We start from the raw sequence: 19,637 nt of genomic DNA on the forward strand, positions 1-19,637 counted from the left end.
CAAAGCTTGAAGGAAAAAAGAGAAATAAGAAACAAAAGTTGGGTTTGATACCAATATTTCTACAAAGGCCTTTTAAAAGATCCACAAAGGTCTCAAGAAAAATGCCTGACGTACCTCTTTGCAGCCCATGGGTCCCCCAAGCCCATAGCACTGGTGGGCACAGATAGGCTAAGAAGCAACACGTGCCGTCCCACTGCTGCCCTGCTCACTCGAACAGGGCCAAGATTTTGCCTTAAATCATTTCTAATCCTGCTGTTAACCTTAAAAGAAACCAGGGTCTGCCTTATTTTAAACAGCCATCAGTGCATGAGGGCAGCTGGCTGCATCCTCCACTCTCCGTGCTGCAAGACAGACCCCTCAGGACCAGTCCCATTCTGCCAGCAGGACCCCAAGTGCTGTACCCTCTCTCCTTAGAGCTGAGGACCTCCTTGTGCCTCTTGTCCCAGCAGACAGAGACCTGCAGGAGACTTGTCCTTGAATATAGCATGCACTGAAGCCATGCTTACGTTGGGACAGGCTGAGACTACTCACTTCAGTGCACACTGGTATTGATGCCCCTTGGATGATGTTCTCCAAGGAAATCTTGGCTCTGCTGAAAGTTTGGCAAAGGGTTCGAGGTAAAACACACTGCCTGGAACCAGAGCATAAAGGATTTCTAGATTGCATGGCACCTTCCTAAAATAGTCTGATGAACTGGAGATAGGAATGAAACTTGGCTGCTGCAGACTGATGGCAGCGGCTCAGCCAGGGGGTGATGGAGCCTGGCTGCTGGCAGCCCCACTGCCTTGCTCTACTGCACTGAACACAGCTTTCAGGGCCAAGTGTTGAATTTTCCTCAAGTCTCCTTTCCCCCATTTATTCTGCTGTCTCTCACCACAAGGGACAGCACATTTAAGACAATCTTCCAGTTCTCTACATTTCACTGATCATTTGCCAGTTCCTGCAGAATGACAGGCAAAGCTTCACACAGTCACTGGAATGATGAAACTTCCTGCAGAGTGCCAAAGGGCTTCTGAGCACCTTCCCCTCTCCCAGAGGGCTCAGATGTGAATAACCAGCAACAGTTCTGTGATCAGGGTATGCTGAACCCCTTTGGCTGAAGGGAGAGAGGTCAGCAGCTTTCTGAATGGACAGCCCACTTGCTGCAGAGGTACCCTCCTCAAACTAGATCAAGATCTTACTCAATATCAAAATGCTTCTCAGGTTGTGTCATTCTGCAAGCACCACTGTCCCCATTCCTACCACTTCGCAACGTATTTCAAACAAAAACAAGGGATGAATGGACAGTCAGCTTATACACAGAACTCTATGGCAAGTCCTAAAACTCAGGAAAGTTAATAGGAAGGAATCAGCACAGCTTTGCTGTAAATATGAAGTCAATGAAAGTCTCCATCCAACATCTGCTTTCCTCAGCAGAGCGCAGCAGGCATGTTTATCACACAGCACTGGGACACTGCCACCAGTTCATTGCTATGCACGAGCCCCTGGGGGGAGGGGAAGGGGGGGGTTTGTTCCTGTGCAGCCTCCTGGGGACAGCAGGGAAAAAGGATCCTGTGCAGTCCCACAGGTTTCCTGGCGGTACATAAGGAAGACTCATGGAGCACACAGAGCAGTGCAGCTCTGCGTCCTTTTCCCACCGTGGTCCTTGCATGTCACTCATCTGTCCTCCCACCCCTTCTTGCCCCCCATCCCAGCCCCTTCCTCCCCGTCCTGTCCTGGGCTTTTCCAGCTGCTCAGTGCTTGGCAGGAGCCCCTCAGGAAACCTGGACAACAGCCCTGACCAGACATGAGGTAAGCAGGAGGCAGGAAAAAAAAAAAACAACAACAAAACAACAACCAGCAATACAAGTCCATCTGAACCACCTGTAATTAAAAAAAATATATGCGAAGAGCAAGCCAATAAAGCAAGAAAAGCCCCAAACTCTCAGCTCTCTGCAATCTGTGCATGGGCTGCACTCAGTATTGAGCGGTGTTGCTGGGGCACTGCTGGTGGAGAGGAGCCAGCATCCAGTGCCAGGCAAACACACCGCTATGCTTCAAAGCACAACTGCTCCTCTGATCTCAGCTCTTCCTCAGCAGCCGTTGATGAGCTCCATGTGCATTTGGCAGCCCTGTGCCAGCCTCTCCAGGAGGGCTTTTCAGTGTGAGGGGTAGAGACCTCACTGATGAGACATTTAATAGCTAGATGCTGAAAGGAGCCACTGTACCAGGCACTGGCTGCCCCACCCGGTGACTTATGAATTTGGGCTTTGTTCAGCTTAAATCATATTGCAAGCAGCCTATAAGGGTAACATTTGAAAACATGTTTTCTCTGTACTCTGAAGTGACAGACCTGATTTCCAGCTGCAGCAAGTTAGCAGGATCAGGTTTGGTTTAGCGCTTTGCTAACGCAGCTGTGAGAGCACAGACAACAGAAGCAGGAGCAGCAGCTGTAAGTGCTGAGGGTAAACACACAGCCCTTATCTGCACAACAGAGTGCAAAAGATGCACAGAAGTTCTTACAGACTCATCTGTCAGAAGAGCAAGTGCAAAGGGTTCAGCCAGCACTACCAAAGCACCCAAAGCAAACTTGCAGTACTCTGCATGCTTTCTGGCCGTCTTCCCTCCTACAAGCACAGATTCTAAACTCTGCATTACTTTCATGCAATGATAGTTAAAAAACAAAAAACAAAATTACCATTGTCATTGTCTGCCACTGCTAAGCATCAGAAATTAAAATACAGGTTCTTACCTCCAAGCCACAACCTTACTGGTTTAAAAGGACTGGAAAAACACAAGAAGCACACAGCAAGAAACATGCACTCAGCCTTTGTATTTTCTGTACATTCGAGCTGGGGAAGAAGGGAGACATGATCCCAGGCTTCTTCCGTTGCCATAATCTCAAGGAAGTGACCTTAGCATTTGTTGCTTTGATTACAGATTCAGAAACAAAAGCCCTTCCAGCGTGAGTCAGGGGATGCAAGATGTTGAAATGTGATTGTTACAAACGGGTAGGGGTGAGCAGGGAAAGCACTGCAATTATTAACCCCTCTATTATGAAACAAAGCCAAGTCCAAAAGCAGCAGCTGACCAAAGGCGCTGCGCAAGGTGCCCACCTTGGGGCAGAGGATCTCAGACCTTTCACTCAAAATTTGTAACAGAAATGGAGCTACAGTTTCAGAAGCATTTTCCCAGCTCAAGTTTCAGCAGATGACATTCCCAGGCCCAGCTAATGGGAAACATGACCAAGGCAGCAGGCACCATGCACTCAGTTCTTCATTGCCCCTCATTGCAAGAGGCACTCCAGGCACTGCATTGCTCTGCATTTCTCGTGTTCTTTTTCAAAGCACATGGCTGCAACCTTGGATTGGGCCCACCAAAAAAACTAGTGGGCAGCTGGTGTGTGCAATACCAGCAGGAACACAAGCTTTTAGATCACAGCACAGATTCACATCCTCAGGTGGTAAAAATGACAGAGGAGCACCACAGCTCTGTACTGCAGCACCCAACATGGGCTGGGTGCAATGGCCCCAGAGCAGGCTAATATTCTTATACTGTCTCATGACTCCAAGAGTTTTCCCAACAGTGCTCAATATCACGAGTTCCATGGGAAAAAAACACAGTCTGCAAGGATTGCGGATGCCAGTTCTGGTGCAGCCTGCTGCTCCAGACCAGCAAACTGAAGGCTGGCAGCTGAGGCAATTTTGCAAAAGTATTTCAGAGTCACAAACTTGTGTTCATCTCCAAATGCAGGATCTAAAGCCTCAAACTAGTTAGAAAATAGAGTGAGTCATTTTTCCTTAGAGACATGACGTGAAGGTTACCTGGGTGGTGCCAGGCTCTGCTCCACTGGAACGACAGGGACAGGCAGAGGGGAAGAGCACAGCTCCTTGGGAACTTACAAGTACAGATGGAAGTGCACAACTCAGCTGTGCTCTGAGCCACAGGCAGTTTTTCTAGGTGGGAAAAGTTGGTTTAAAGGAAAGGCAGTGTACTAGGAAAGGGTTCCGGCAGCTGGAGACACTAAGTTAGTGATCTGATTCAGCACAGCACATCCCAATCTCTCTGCGCCAGCTCCTTTGGAAGTGAGCAGATGCAACTTGCTTGCCATTAGAGAGGAATTACCCGCTTTCACTAAGGCTTAGTAAACACACTTAGATGCTCTGAGCACACTTGCCCTACAGGACTCCAGTGGGCTTCTTTCCCATTAACACTCTTAACCCGCCCAGATCTGCTGCAGCCAGCCCAGCACCCACCAGACAACTCCATACCCAACACCTGTGTTACACCCAACACCTGTCCCCAGGGCAGCCACCTCCCCAAAGTGATTCCAGCTCTTGTTTTGCTGCCCACCTACAACTTGCTCCCCCAATGCCACTCCTCCTGCCTTCCTCTCTCATACAAGCCAGCTACCTGCACAAAGGACCAGCATGATGTTCTTATGTACCACCTGCCCATCAGCCCATGTTCTACACCAGGAAGACACAGAGCCTGAAATTTTGTGTTGCTTTCATTGCCAGTGATGGCCTTACACAGCTAAACAACTGCACACATCTGGGCTATTCTCAGCGTTTCAGTGACCCTCATGCAGCTTACCTTTCCAACCCCAAAACGCACAACTGATGCACATTTAGATGGAAGGTAGAGCATTAGCAGGGAAAAGTGTACGTGTGTATGCGTGGGAGGGCATTTAAGCTAATATTTTCTAGTGCTGATAACTTTATCCTCTTTGCAGCTTCTGAGAACGAACTGGTCTCCATCTGCACAGAAGATTAGAAGAATTACTAACCACTAATTATGACTCAGAGATTTTGAGAGCAATGCAGACTGCATGAGGATGGCCTGATTTTCTTAAAATTAGGAGACAGAGATAGCACAGAGTTATTTTAAGCACATGGACAGTCCATACAAGCTTGCCAAGAAGTGCAGAGGCAATGCTAGCAGGAGTGACAGAAAGCTAAACGCTCAGAAATGAAGTGTGGAAAAAGCAGCATGAGCCTGACATACTTTTAAGTTGCCTTTTTGTAAGCTTCTTGCTCAGCCAGAGCAAGCTGCCAGCCTCTGCACAAGGCTGTAAGGGTGATTTATACCAGAACATTCACGTGGTGATACGTCTGCAAGAGATGGGTTTTGAAAAGTGGCGCCGGCGACATTTGAAATCCAACGCATTGGGTGAGCTACGTCACACTGAACACAAATACATTCGTATGGGCCAGGGTAGGCAGTGAATAGAAGGCACTGTTTGAACCTGGCACCGGGACACCCTGGAGGAAATGAGGTGAAGTTCAGTCTGGCTATGGAGTTTGTCTGCCGAGGAAGAGGGAGGAGCGGTACAAAAATCATATTTTTGTTTCAACAAACTCCAAGAGAAAACCCTGTACCATGAGCTCAAGTGGAAATATGCCTGGCAGTAATATTTGGAAAGTGGATTTTGGAAGACTGAACGTGTAAAAGCGAGCTTAACTCCCAGGCAGAGGCTCCTGTGAGCCACAGCCATGGGGAAATCACAGTGGAACTGCACCAGTGGGGTACAAGAGGCATCACAGCACTGGGTCAGATCATGAAAGCAAAGCAAAGCTCTTTTAGAGCAGAGGTTAATTCCCATTTCCATTTAATGTTCAAAGAGGCACATTCAGCATCCTTGAATAAGGCCTGTGAGCTCCCTCAGAAAGCCCTGAGCTGGTGGAAAGGCTGAGATGGTTCTTCTGGGCTCTGCCCAGTACAGAGCCAAGGGAGTCATGCCCCTCACCCGCCCATAACCATTGACTTATAATAGTGATAAAGAAAAAAGGAGCCTCCAAGTTTGTCGTCAGCAGTTTTATAAAGAAAAGTGAAGGTGTGGCAGCAGAGGAAGCTCACTCCTTGCTGTCCAAACCACCCCCATTGGAACCATAGGAAACAGCAGCCAGCCGCTTCCTCTCTGCTCCACCCAGGCAGGTACAGGGCAGACACGGATAAAGCTAATTTTCTGTGCTGCGTCTGCAATTTTTTTCCCTCCTCCCAGAGGAAGTGACCTTTCAGAGGTTAAGAAGTACGTCATCCCAAAAGCCACATGACTTCAATTTACAATTCTGCAGCCAAAAGTGTTTGCCAAATTACCAGCATAACCGAATAGCCTGAGCTCAGGGATGCCTCCATCCTCCTTGCCAGCTTCCCATCCAGCAGGCATTCGTCACGTCTCCTCATAGTCTGCACAGTTTGAGAATGCTTTACTTGGTTTCTCTTCCACACCCTGCAAGGAACACACTGACAGGCACAGCATCTACCACTAAAAAACTCAACCAACCAACTTGTAATTTATAGAAGCGAGTTGGGCTGTTTTTAGCTTTGCCATCATTCAACAACCTCACAGATATAAAACCATATCAGTTGGTTTCATTTCTCTGTTCACTAGATTCAGGACAGGCAGCCTAAAAACTTGCAAGGGGAGAACCCAGCCGAGTTCTTCATTCTGGAGGAGGCACCTGGACACTACAGCACTGAATATATCTGCTGCACACAGCACAAGGGGCTTGGGGAAGGGTCTCCCCATACCACACTACCAGGTCAGAGCTGCACATGAGCTTGGCACAACAAAATACAGCTCCAAGCTCCACCTCTTTCCCTCTTCTCATAGGATATAGGTACTGTTGCATGAAGACCTCTATGCTGGACTCTCACCTCAGAATTTTCCCCTAACAGCATTACTCACACTGTCTCTGCAGTCACAAAGAAGATCTTTGTGCCAGCTCTTCCACCACCTCTCTGCAAGTCTGCTTTCTCCATGCTTTCAGATACTCTGGCTGTGGACAGTACTCCCTGGCATGCAACCAAAGAATTCAGAGAGGCCAGGTTCCCTCTTGCACAGGTCCAGAGGTTATTTCAGAGAGAAACAGGAGGCTCCTCAGCACTGTGGCTCCAGGGCAATAGTCAAACAGAACATCCCACCTCTGGGCTTGTCTCTGTGCATGAGACAAGAGATGGTGAGTACCAGCTAAGTGCTCCCTATACTGTGCTCAAAGGGAAGGTGATGGACAGAAGCTGCTCTGTCCTTGGGTTTTGGACTAAGTCACTAAGGCAGGTAAGGGCTTTATGCTGGCAGAGAGGATTGCAGTGGAGGCAGAAGGGTCTCCTCCCACGTGATAACGCTGGCACCTAGCAGCTTCAAAAGATGAAGGTGAGCTGATGTGGAAATGAGAAAGGGAAAATGTTTTTAGCACAGTTTGGGTCTCCCATCAGGTTAGCAAGCATTTTATCAAAGGACAACTTAATATTTAAGGAAAACTTCCCAGCCCAGCGAGAAGAAACCCTGCTGGCTTTCCTTCTGTCACAATGGTGGTGATTAAAACAGGGAAGAGATCTGTTCAGTGCCACCTCATCTGAAAACAGCCCCTGGCCCTCAAAGCAGTGTGACCCCCCCAGCACAGATGAAAGGGAGCTGCAGCCCTCAGGGTTGCACAGCAGCACAAGGACCTGTAACATCACCCCACCTGCACTCCCCTTGCACAGCCTGGGCACAAATAAACCATGCATGTCCCTGGGAGATGAAATCAAAACCTGAAATAATTTACTCAGCCTCTTATAGGGTTGTGACATCCACCCAGGCTGTGACACCAACTGCTGTGTGCTCGCTCTGCTCCCCCACCAGCATCAGGAGGATCCCACCAGGGTTTTCAAACAGCAAAAGGCCAAGAGTTGAGCACAAAAACCAGCGTGTTGCACAACCCAAGGAAGAGCCACAGGGCATTCTTTCAGCCATCTCTGTTTAACTCACCCCAAAATGACCATTAGGAAATTCCTGACATTAAGATGTGAGAGCAGCTTTGTCCCTGTCCGGTTCCATCGTGGGGAGGACCTGGCACAGCCCAGTGTGATGGGTAGCATCCAGGTCCCCACCCAGCACAGGCACTGTCTAGCATCACTCATCTCTTCATTTTGCCCATTTTCACATCCTCATAGCAGCAAGGGAGAGATGCTACTTGAGAGCAAGGACAAACTAATCCTTACCCCAAGCCACAAGAACACAGTAACATCAGACAGAGATACAGTCCCACTTTGTTTCAAAAGAACGTTACTCTTTGAGGCAGCCACTAGCAAGCAGCAGCTGAAGAGTTGAGTCCATCTGCTGTCAGTGGGTTCTTGGCCAGCCCAGCAGTGCTGGTGGGGCAGGACAGGTCAGTAGGCAGGGGCAGGGAGGGACAGCAGCCAGGCTGTGCATTCCCAAACAATCCATGTACTCAGATGATATTCATCCGTATGCAATGCCAAGGTAATTTCAAGCACAGTAAGAGCCATCAGTTATATAGCTGCTCTCCCACTGCTGGGCACACCTGAACCTGGGCATGCCTTCCAGCTAAACAGCAACAGGTCCCTTTGGGATTGCACAGGTACAGATGTCCCTTTAGCACTGCTTCCACGTGCAAGAGAAGCTTTAATGATTGCAGAGGGAGGGCAGTTTTGCTGGGAGCTCTGTAGCTCCCCACACTACAGAACAGCAGAGAGAGAGAGAGAGAGAGAGAGAGAAAGAAGGAGCAGCTTAGAAACACCCAACATAAACAAACATCCCAGCGACACTTACACCAAGATTTATCACAGACAGAGCCACTGCAACGCAAACTGCTATCTCCAATATCCCGCTGTGACAAACAGAGCCCCGCACCCACATCCCCGCTGGCAGCTCCGCAGGTGTCCCCTACCTGGTAGACATCCCCGAGGCCGCACCATGCCCGCAGCGCTTGCCGGCACGCCCGCAGCCTCCCCGCGTACCACCGCCGGAGCGCCGTCACCGTCAGCGTCCAGACGCATCGGCTGCCCCCGAGCAGCAGATCCTCCACCCCGCACATCAGCACCGAAGCCATGGGTCCAGCGAACCTCCGCGTCCCGCCTGGCTCGGTGTTTAGCACGCTGGCATGCCGGCTTGCTGGCTTTATAGGGCGTGCACAGAGCCGCGTCCAACCTCCCAACAAACTCCTCTTTCACGGCGCTTCCTGGGCAGGCTCCAGGCGTGCCCCCAGAGCCAGCGGCTGCAGTAGCCCGGCTCCGCCAGCAGCTCACACAGCAGCCTTGTCCGTCCGAGCGGCTTACACAAATCTCCGTTAAGCTCCGGGAGCTGCCACCAGGTTTTCTAATTAAATTTTAACCCTTTTGCCACGTGTCCTGACAACAACCCCATTTATACGCCACCGCCGTTAAGGGATTAATGGAGCTGCCGCCCTGTTCCGAGATCCGCCGTGCGTTCGTCCGCATCTCTCAGCTCCGAGGAGAGGACCCAGCGGGAGGATCACACCGACACCTCGTTATCTGCCACGCGGGGAGCCGAGCTGTCAGCGCTTTCTCCCTGGGAATCCTATTTTAAAAAGCACCTTTGGGAAAAGCAAGTGGAGGGGAAAAAATAGATCAGCGCAGCTCCTGTAGAATGGAGGCACCGATTTCCTCAGCTTGGGTGGCAGAAGATGCCAGAAGTACGAAGCTCTGTTTGCATTCGTACCGGCTGAAAGCTCAACACCTGCCAAAGAGACAGTGCTGCTCTCCTGCACAACTCACAGCTCCGTTGACACAGCGCTTGCTGCATGAGAAAAACAAAGCTCCTCGTGCACACTTCACACACAGAGCACGGAGAATAAACACAGAGCTAACAGCCCACGAGGGAACACAGCCTTGATGCTTAATCTTATACCAAACCCCAGGCAATCCACCCTTCTGGGGCAGAAGCTGTTAATGCCAGCATGCTGCACCCCTCATTTGTGAGCTCTTTCCTAGCAAAAGCCAAAGGGAGCAGCTCTGGGTGGAAGTCAAAAGGCAATTAACCTTTTTAAGACCACTCATGGGATTTGAGGTTTCCTAGAGATTTCTGGGACCAGAGCTGTGAGGGGCCCAGTGTGCAACTGTCAGCACCTCACTGATGGAACTGCACGAAGAGCAGACTTTGGTAAAAGCACCAGCCAGACCAACCCCACTGCCTCACACAATGAAATGAACGAACAGGGTGGGAGTGGAGTGAGTAAAGGCTGCATGGGAGAGCTGAAGCTCCCTCATTTTGAGTATTATGGCTGCGTTTTGTTAGACAAAATCCATGCAATGTTTTCTTCCTATTCACTTCAAGAACAGATGCTTTGGCAGCAGTGAGGGGAAGCACATGCCACTCATTCTGTGAGAACCCACCCAACATCTGAGGACATTCAGACCCCAGTAACAGTAGGAACCACAGCGGTGTTGCCCAAACAGCCCAACCCCAGTGGTTATCCCCACTCCATGAGCAGAGAAACCAAGAGGCTCTCTTATTTGGTACCAGACTTCAGTGTCACTTAAGACCCGATTTGATTTTCAAGTGGGTTGCACCATCTTCAAACAGCTTCTACACAGTCATGGCTGTTCTGGCCCAAATGCTTTCAAGGGGAGGAAGATACCCTGTGTGCTCTTAACACAGGGAAAGTATTTGCAAATCCTATTCTATTCCATGTCAGTCCTCATACTGCAAGAACCCATGGTTGCACAGTCAGCTTGTATCCTAGTTGAGAGTCTGACAGTAGTTCTGCAGATTGCTGACAGCCTGTTTCAGACAGGCTTTGGACCTGCGTGTCACCAAGCGTTGCACTTCTTCCTTGTGCATACAACGAGCTAAGAGTGGCTCTGCCTATGATGCTCGTATCAGTTGTCTGTGCAGCTTCAAGGAGTTTAAACATCTCAGACGTGCTCTCAATGTGGGAAAGACTATGACAACTATTTCAAACATCTGAAGCTGTTATGAAGCAACATCTCTCCTCAATTCTTCCACACCAGGGTGAGAAAAGGAGCTCAGATATCTCCAAGTTGCTTTGTGTTGGGGTCTATGCTGCAAAGTGGACCTAATCTGCCTCACACCAAGCCAAGCCAGGAGGTGCTCATCCAGCCTGGCCCAGGGCACAGTGGCTTGGAGCCTGTAGCAGGTTTCCACTCATCCAGGGCAGAGACAGAACTTGTTATAACAGACCTCAGGCTCTACAGTTAAAATCCAGCACCTCAAGAATTTCATTGCTCCTTTCAATGTTCTCTCAGCCTGTGGCCACAAGGAGAGCTTCCTGAATCTTGGGTGTTACTCATCACTGCTCTATATTCTATGTTTAGGGCACTTGAAAATCAGTATGGATGTACAAAATGAGAAGTTTTTGTTTTCCACTGGGAGAGGCCACTGCCACCATCTGCAGTTACCCCAGGCAACTGAGGGTAATTGCAGCTGGACAGCACTGCTCAGAGAGCTGTTGGGAGCACCTCCCGTGGTACCTGCACATTGTGGTCAAGCCATCGCCAAAGTTAAACACAGATTAAAAAAGAAAATCCAAGTTTCTGTCATTTTTGGGTTCCATTTCTAGACAAAAAAAAAAAAAAAAAAACCAAAAAAAAAAACCCCCAAAAAAACCCAACAAAGCAGCTTCATAGTTAAGGAAACAGCATAGGGAATGGCCTCATCCTAAGCCAGGAAAATCAAATCATGCCACTCTGAAAAGTTATAAGGCTTGCTCTACTCTGTCATCTTTTGTGCCTTTTCCCCCTAAATAAGGAAAAAGGATGGGAATTTTCTCCTTTGATGTAACACAAGGTATTTTTTAAATGTGGCACAATCCATGGTATTTTTAAATGGCACTTGCATATGGGGCAGCTACCCTTTGTGCCTCCAACCTTCTGTGCTGCTGGGACAGCCCCAGCCAGTTCCACCTCAGCCACAGTGCTCTCCCCAACACACAAAGGAGCAGAGTTGATAATACAAAGAAGAGTTGAGTGTAATTCAGAACACAAAACACTGATTTAATTTGGGACTGATGAAGCATCCATTCAGATTGGCTTTGCCTTCTGTGGACTTCTTTCAGAATGTGATTCCAGGTGTTTTAATTTGAAGTATATAACTGATATTCATGTTCCTTAGGAGAATAAAGGTCGCAGGAAATTCACTATGGGAAAGCTAATAGGATGCCCAAATGGCTTTCAAAAGTCACAGAAATCAAACCTTCATGGGGAAAAAATAGCTATCTCAGAAAAAGATTTTGTAGACGTATGCACCACTCTCAAGGTAGAGAGATATTACAAATCTATTTGATCTGCAGCTAAATGAACAACAGGGCATTCATTTCTGGTAAGGAACGAGCCCATAGAACAGGAATCTAAGGAGCACACTGCTAACAGGATGTGCAGAAAATGTGATGTGCAGCAGATTCATGCTTTTCTTTGTATTATTGATTGTATTCCTGGAATAACAAATGCTAAAAGGGAACAAAGGTTCACCAACATAATAGGAAAAGATCTCAGAGGGATCCTCAGCCCTCCTTGCACGTTACATTCTGTGCCACAACGAATGGAATGAGGGTAGCTGAATCACTGCTTTTCTTTTCAAGGTACCTCATACAAAGATCACATGGATACATAATTCATCTGCCTGAGAGGCCACAGGACAAAAGCATCAGTTTCCTCTGACATCTACAAAGTTGCATTCCCACTAGATACAGACCACTGATTAGAAACACAGAAGAGGACACACAGCCAGACCCTGGTGGCAGGTAATGACATTAAGGCTTTGATCCTTTTTGGTCTCTGCACCTTCAGCAGTAAAAGGTGAATTATTGTGCAGATGTACCAAATAATTATAAGGGCTAGCAGATGTCTGCCCAAGCCATTGCTTTAAGTCCTTATCATGGCTTTTGTCCATAGCCTGTGTTCACTTACTTCAAATGAAGATGACTGCAACCAATGCTCAGTCCTCTATAAAGCAAAAGGCAAGGTGCAGAAAAGACCAAGAAACCATTGAGACAGCCCTTGCAGAGTCCTGAGAACCACTTCTGCTTCGGGCATGCCACTGCATGGATATCTGCTTCTACTTCCAACTCAACAAATTCAAATCCTCAAGTCCTGACATCCTGGGATGATCTCAGGGCAGGCCAAGCCCCTCCATGCTCACTGCTTACAGCTTCAGCTCTGAGGAAGTCCTAACTCACATCTCCTTAGCACTTTCTTTAAATTCTTGTCTTGTAAGAAGCCTGTCAAGCTGCGAGCATTAATGCAATTAACCCCAAATAAAGATGAAGTGACTTTTCAAAAATCATTTCTGCTACACTCTGGCCCTTAATTACCAACTTAATAAAGATAAAGTGAAGTAGTCATCAGCCATCCTCTCTTTGATGTTGTAACCTCTCAGTATGCAAGATGCTTAAAAAGCAGCAGTGGCATATGGGATAAGTCTGTAATCCAGCCTTCCCTGACTGAGAATTTCTGAAGAGAGAATCAACTTCTGGCAAAAGGTGTTTGCAAAGCAATTTCATTCCTTGAGATTAGTAGAAAAAAATCCAGAGATCTTTGTAATGTACTTCATCCTTTATACTAGTGTGAATTTTGGGCACCTCTCAGATCAATTGTTCCAAAGATCTGTCTACTTTCACATTATCAAGCCTGAATTTAGAAAGCAAACAAAAGCTACATGGCAGGATTGTCCTGTCCTCCTCTTAGCTAGGAAGAGGAGGTGATGGATCTATCTGGAGCAGACAGATGGGAGATGCTGAAGAAAGGCATTCTCCATGAGCACCTCCAGGCACTACATGGGTTCCCAGCTCTTCCCACCAGTGTGCTCCAAGCCAAGGGGCTGCCAAACCCAACAGCAAACTGCATCCTGAACCACTCACACCTGCAGAACAGAGCCTCTCCCCTCTGCTGCCAGTTTAAGGTACAGGTTTAACAGCAGTTTTCCAAGCCATGGATGAGATGCTGTCTTTTTGCCTCCTCTCTGTATGCATATTTTTCTACAATAACAATAAAGCAGTGACACACGCATTTTTAAAGACAGCACTGTGCCAGAAACACAAATTTCTCACAGTCTCTACTCCACAGTAGGCTCATTATCGTTTCTTGTCAGAAATGAAGTGCCACTGCCTTTTTACTCTGCAAGTGATTAAAGCACTTACAGCCTGACTCCTCCAACAGCAACCCATACCCACATACCTGGCACTACAGATTCAGGTCAACTTCAGCACAAGCAGCGAGTGCTCCAGTTCCACAAACTTGGAATTGCCTTCGTTTGCCACTGCCCTGTCAGCATGAGGCTGTGTCACCCAGTTTCCATAGCACAGCTCTCTGGGGGCTGACATGGACAAAGCCACATTGCCCCTCTACCCTTGCAGGCTGTAGCCTTATACCTCCACCTTTCCAAAACCAGCGAACAAGAGCATGAAATGCTTTCAGCATCCTGCTTTCTTCATCCATCTCACCAAGAGGTCACCACGATGGGCATCACTGTTCCCAACCTGCTTTGCTTGCCTTCCTCATGCCACATGACCTTATTCTGCAGTGGGTGTCAGCATCACTCAGCTCCTGCTGCAGTCCTAAGCAAGCTGGCACCCCCAGCTCTTAAAGTCAGCAAGGAATATTAAAGGGAGCCCAGAGAAATCAGGTAATGATGTTAGATAAAGGACTTTGTGGTAGATACAAATACATGAGGAGTGTAAAAATCCAGGGCTGCCCCAGCTTTACGATTATTTTATAGCCTCATTAATCCATGGCAAATGGGGTAAATTTACTACCTAACCTAAGCACCCGGCAGAGATCTACAATGCTGTAAGAGGAAGCATAAATGGGATAGTAAAATTTCAGCATTTTGCATGATATACATGGCCAGGATGACAAAAAATAACAACACAAACCTATTAGTCACCTGACAAGAATCTTTAAAATAGTGAGAATAAATGATGTCTAACTACGATAATTATACCCTCAGTGCATTCATTCTCTCAGGATGAGTAACCCGGGATGCTGCAGCCTCCAGAAAAAAAAGAATTATGACTCAGAGCAATGCTCTGCCCTTGATCAGACTTCATGGGTCATGCCAAGCCCAGGACAGCCACACACCCAGGAGAGGATTTGTCCTTCCTTATGTGTTTGAATGTCACAGTTGAGATCACTGCACCTAAAGGAATATGAACAAACAGACCACCTTGGCCACCTTTTGTGCCTCTCCTCCCCACCTGCAGTTTTAGACCATAAACCCAGAATCCATCCTGTGTCATTGCTACACTTGGCACAGTACCAACACTGATACAAACTTTCATTAAAGTCAGTATTTGAAGCCACCCAGCCTCGTGTCCTCCACTGCCAATGATAGAGGTCAGAGTATGGCATGGGCAGCCCATGCCTCTCCCAGCACCACGGTGCTCCTCTCCCCCAGACCAAAGCACCCAGATCCAACTACGTGGCTCTACCATGCTGCAGAGAGCTCCCCTCGTGCCATCTTTCATTGAGGCTTGATCCAGCACAATGTGACACTGACAGGTTTTGCTCCATAGGTCACAGGTCAGTTTGGGCCTCTCTAAGAGAGCTGCTCATCTTTGTGGCCAATTTTTGCAGGAGAACCACAAATGGGTGGGAAGAGCACCAACAAATAGAAGAAAAATTGGTAAATCATAAATCTATGTAACACATTGCCAGGACTGCTATTGAGCAATGCTTCCTGAGAACACAGGTCTGCTGTAATTCTGCTTCAAGGCAGAAAGCAAAGAAATTTCAAAATGTATCATCTGCTGCTCCAGCAATTAGTGCCTCATTTTAGTAACAAAATAGCCATGCAGTGTACATTTGTTAGTTCCGGACATATAAAAAAAAAGGGAATAATTATCCAGAACTTGGGAGGAGGCAAATCAGTGCCTTTTGTTATTGGAGTGAGGCAGCTCTGGTGTAAGCAACATGTTTCTTGATGGCAAGGCTTGGTGCTATGCTACCATTTGACCATGGAAAAGGAATTGAGCACACAGCATCTCCCCACAGTGGGGTCACATCACTTGTGCTGGGCACTAAACACTGCCGAAAGACCAAAGCAAGCCTTCCAGAATGCACAAGCTGCCACCCATTCAGAGAACAGGGACACATCCAAAAGCACCCGGCCACGAGGTGCAGAGAGCAACTGAGCCAAAGGAAAAGAACAGCCATTGAAAGGCTGCTTTTATCCTCAGAAGACCTCCAAAACAAACAGCCAGCACGCCATGGGCTCAATCCAAAGCCCATTGAAAGCAATGGAAAGCCTCCAATGGGCTGGCAGCAAGGTTGGCCACGCGACAGCCCCGCCGCCTCCCAGCACTCCCCTGCTCTTCCTCAGGCTTTTTTGGGGCTTTTTGCAAACACTCAAGCCAGCCAAGAAGTAATTATTGTAAAATTAAAACTTTTATTTTTAAAAGTATCATGATTCCCTATCCAGCCCCTGGGAATATGGAACGATGGGTCAGGACCCACACAGTGGTGCCCCCAGGACTCATGTGGCACACAATACCTAAACCACAGCTCAGCTTCCTTCCAGAGGTGTCCCCTGGAGCTGAGCCCCTCCACGCATGAGGAACAGCACTACTACCTCACTGCCTTCTTAAAAAAAATAAATAATGAAAAAAGGAGAAAGGATTGATGCCAGCAGCGGGTTGTGGTGGGAGTGGTGACATGGGAAGCACCAAGCCGTGCACAATGCAGGAGGAAGCCAAGAGGGGAAATGCGGAGGGGCTGCAGAGCTGAGTCAGCCCCTCAGATGAGGGACCTCACCCCTCCAGTGCGAGATTTGTGCTGGTGCAGGTGCTGGAACACAGAGCCCTGCCCTGCCAGCAGGGTGGGAGCTTCCCAAATCTCAGCTGATGCTGAGCAGAGGGTGAGGATGTGGGTGCAGGGTGTCAGCCCAACCCACACTGTGCAGAACAACTGCAGAGCTAAACCAAAGCAGATTGACTTCTTTCATAGAGCAACGAGTGGAAAAAAAAAAACACAAGAAGAAAGGGCAGAGAGGGGGAGAGAGAGGACCAGTAGTGCTCCCCAATGGGGGTCAATCCGTGACCACTCCTACGCCCAGAAATGCTATTCCTGTTCTAATGGGCATGAGCGAGAGTTCAGCATTTGTTAACAATTAGCACAGGCAATAACTTCAGTCCCCCTCTCACGCTTGAAATGGAAACACTGCTATAACTGAGCAGTACCTGTTGGCAGCGAAACTTCTAAATGGATGGCTAGGAGGGGCCGAAAGCTTCCTCAAAGCAATTCTTATTTCTATTTTTCCCCTTTGGGATATAAAGCAGGCTTGCAAACTGTCCTTGCCATTATCAAAGCTGTGAGTCAATCAGCATTTCATGGCCATAATTAACGGGTATTTGTTTTCATGGGTGTGATTCCTTATTTGCCAAGAGTGCAAAATTAAAGTGCATTTTTCCCATGCTCCTTGGAGAGGACATGATGTGAGCTTCAGCCAGGGAAAGGAAGCCATTTGGAGCAGGAAGAGGATGCTTGGAAATGGAGTTACAGAGTTCATATTAGATCCTTTCTGCAGCCATAAGATCAAATAGGCATCGGAAAAAAAAACCCACCACACTGCTAATCTCACTCATGTTAATGAGTGAAGTGGTGGCACAGATCTCTTCCCCTGCCCATTTCAAGAGGTCACTCAGCACCACATGGCTGCTCTCAGGAGCCCCGCTCCCATCCTGCACACATGGTTGGAAGGGGAAGGGACAGCCACACCAGGACACCAGTGCACCTGGCCCTCCATGTGGAGGAGGAAGAAGGATGGCCTGCTGCGGAAAACAGTAGTTTCATCATCCTCTGCTCTATACAGCTGCTTCTCAAACCTTGAAAAACCATTCCAGCATTAACTGAGCTTGGGGGGACACCAGACACCTGCTCCTCTAGGGACTGTGAGGCCCTTAAGCACATCATGGCACACACTCATTGGTATGACTTGCACAGAAACAGCAAAGGGAGAATAAATTCAGGGATTCCATCACAAATCTCATTGATGTTATACTTCCAAACCCTCTGGGAGAAAAAAAAAAAAAAAAAAAAAAAAAAAAAAAAAAAGTTGTGTATAATATCATTTAGCAATCAGCAGAAGGAAGGGATAAATCAAATGCGAACCCCCACCAGACTGTAGCAGCCACTGCAATACAATGCCTGTTTCTGTATCGCTGAGTTGTGCGTTAGACTTATACCAGGTAAAGTTGTAGCACAGCACCATCTGTTCCTCAATATGCTTGCTGCCACAGCAGGGATTTACTCACATATCCCTTTGAGGAGTACTGAGCTGATATGCAGGACGCCTGTCACCAGAGAAAGGGATCTGTCACCTGCTTCTATGGCACACGGGGGATATTCCCTATCCCAGATTATTTTATATGGCTTGGGGAGGGCTCAGAATGCCAGCTCTAGTGAAGAGAGCTTGACAATCCCACATATCCTCACAGTACTGCAGGAGAAAGCACATTTTCCAGCTGTTCATGCCTTATGTCACAGCACGTATCTAGATATACACAAAGAAAAAGCAGAAGAGCAGCCTGCTTTTCCCTATCTTTAGACCAGGGCATAAGGGACTTGTGCCAAAGAGCACCTGAGTCCCAGCCATTAGTCAGGGAGATCCCAACATGGATTTGCAGCAGATCTCAGAGCAACCAAAGCACTCAGTAGCTTGGTGCAGTGCTGGCCCTGTCTGTAGGTTCTGGTGCCCAGCAGCGGGGTGTAGAACAGCAGGACTGAGACAGCCTGAAGAACCCTCTGCTCCCTCTGCCACAGTTCTCAATCCAAGCACACTCAAAAGAAGCTTCCTGATACCCTTTGTGTTAAGGCACTCCTGACCTGAGCACCTGGGAACACCTCCAGCAATGGGAACAGAACTGGATACGCAACAGAAGTCTCTCATGCTCAGTGCAAATAATCTCAATCTCTCACCTGAGAGTTGATGGCAGGTACCTTCTGGAGCCAAAAGCTGCTCGCACGCCTCACTCCGTGCCACGCTCCATAAACTCCTCCTCAGCACTGTATCAGACCCTGCTTGGTGCCCTGAGCCCAGCTGCAGCCTCTGCAAAGCCCTCCTGGAGCAGGCACCTCCCCAGCAGCACCCAGAGATGGGCAAACTGGTTCAGCCTGCTGCCTGTACGGGCCCACAGGGCAGGAGGTGTGCGAGCTGTTTGCTCCTGCCCTGCCTTGGAAGAAAAGGGGAGGAAAAAAAAAAAAAGTGGTTTTGCAGGATTTCAGGCTCTCCCCCAGCCATGTTCAAAGGGGATGTTCAGTGACCGAAGGAAAACAAAGCAAGAATTAGAGATTTCATGCTAAAAGCAAGCTCTTCCCTTTGCTCCCAGATTTTTGTACGTGACTTCGTTTTGCTGCACTGCAGCCACCACTGCCTTACCATTAAAGCACTGCTGCTGTTCTGGAGACATTAATCCACTTCCCACACAACCCCAAGGATGTGCTCACACCTGAAGGAGCACACTGCTTGGCCACAGAGTCCAGAAATGTCACTTAGAGAATGTGACATGCACAACTCAAACCATCTGGAAACACCTCCGTGCAGTCCCACCTCTGGCACACTACCAGAGGAGCATCCACTGATTGGCATCTTCTGCCTCTGCTTACTCCCTCACTTTTCACTACCAGGTAAGAGCTTCATTCTATCATCATTTGACTTCAGTCTAAATCTTTCATGGGATTCCACAGCAAAGAAAGCATTAACTTGCTCTCATGAAATCTAATGTGTTCTTAGAGGGATACATTTTCCCAATTTTTACCTGCAGTGCTCTCCCTGTCCAAGCCTCAAACTGTAAACTGCCTACAGATTCAGGCTGGTATGTTGCACAGACATGGTGCATAGCTGGAACCATGGCATAGTTCATTCATGTTGCTGGTGCTTTCCTTTCCAACAACTACAGCTG

At 48.1% G+C, this 19,637-nt stretch overlaps 1 protein-coding gene across 5 annotated transcripts in view; it reads right to left on the reverse strand.

The window, feature by feature from the left end:
- Positions 1–19,637, reverse strand: part of FRMD4B (FERM domain containing 4B) — a 100,325-nt gene that overhangs the window by 56,686 nt on the left and 24,002 nt on the right. The window contains exon 1 of one of the 5 annotated variants that reach the window (XM_042880839.1): positions 8,655–9,162. The exons of 1 other annotated variant lie outside the window; for it this stretch is intronic. In XM_042880839.1, the coding sequence (XP_042736773.1) occupies positions 8,655–8,816 (162 nt within the window). In that variant the 5' untranslated portion in view covers positions 8,817–9,162. Of the gene's footprint in view, positions 1–2,731; positions 2,753–6,078; positions 6,117–8,654; positions 9,166–19,637 lie in introns of those variants that run through there. 3 more of the 5 variants (XM_042880835.1, XM_042880836.1, XM_042880838.1) reach the window with 3 other exon arrangements.

The sequence above is a fragment of the Lagopus leucura genome, unplaced genomic scaffold, assembly GCF_019238085.1.
Source record: "Lagopus leucura isolate 7727_CA_CO unplaced genomic scaffold, USGS_WTPT01 Super-Scaffold_100028, whole genome shotgun sequence".
Lineage (NCBI taxonomy): Eukaryota > Metazoa > Chordata > Aves > Galliformes > Phasianidae > Lagopus > Lagopus leucura.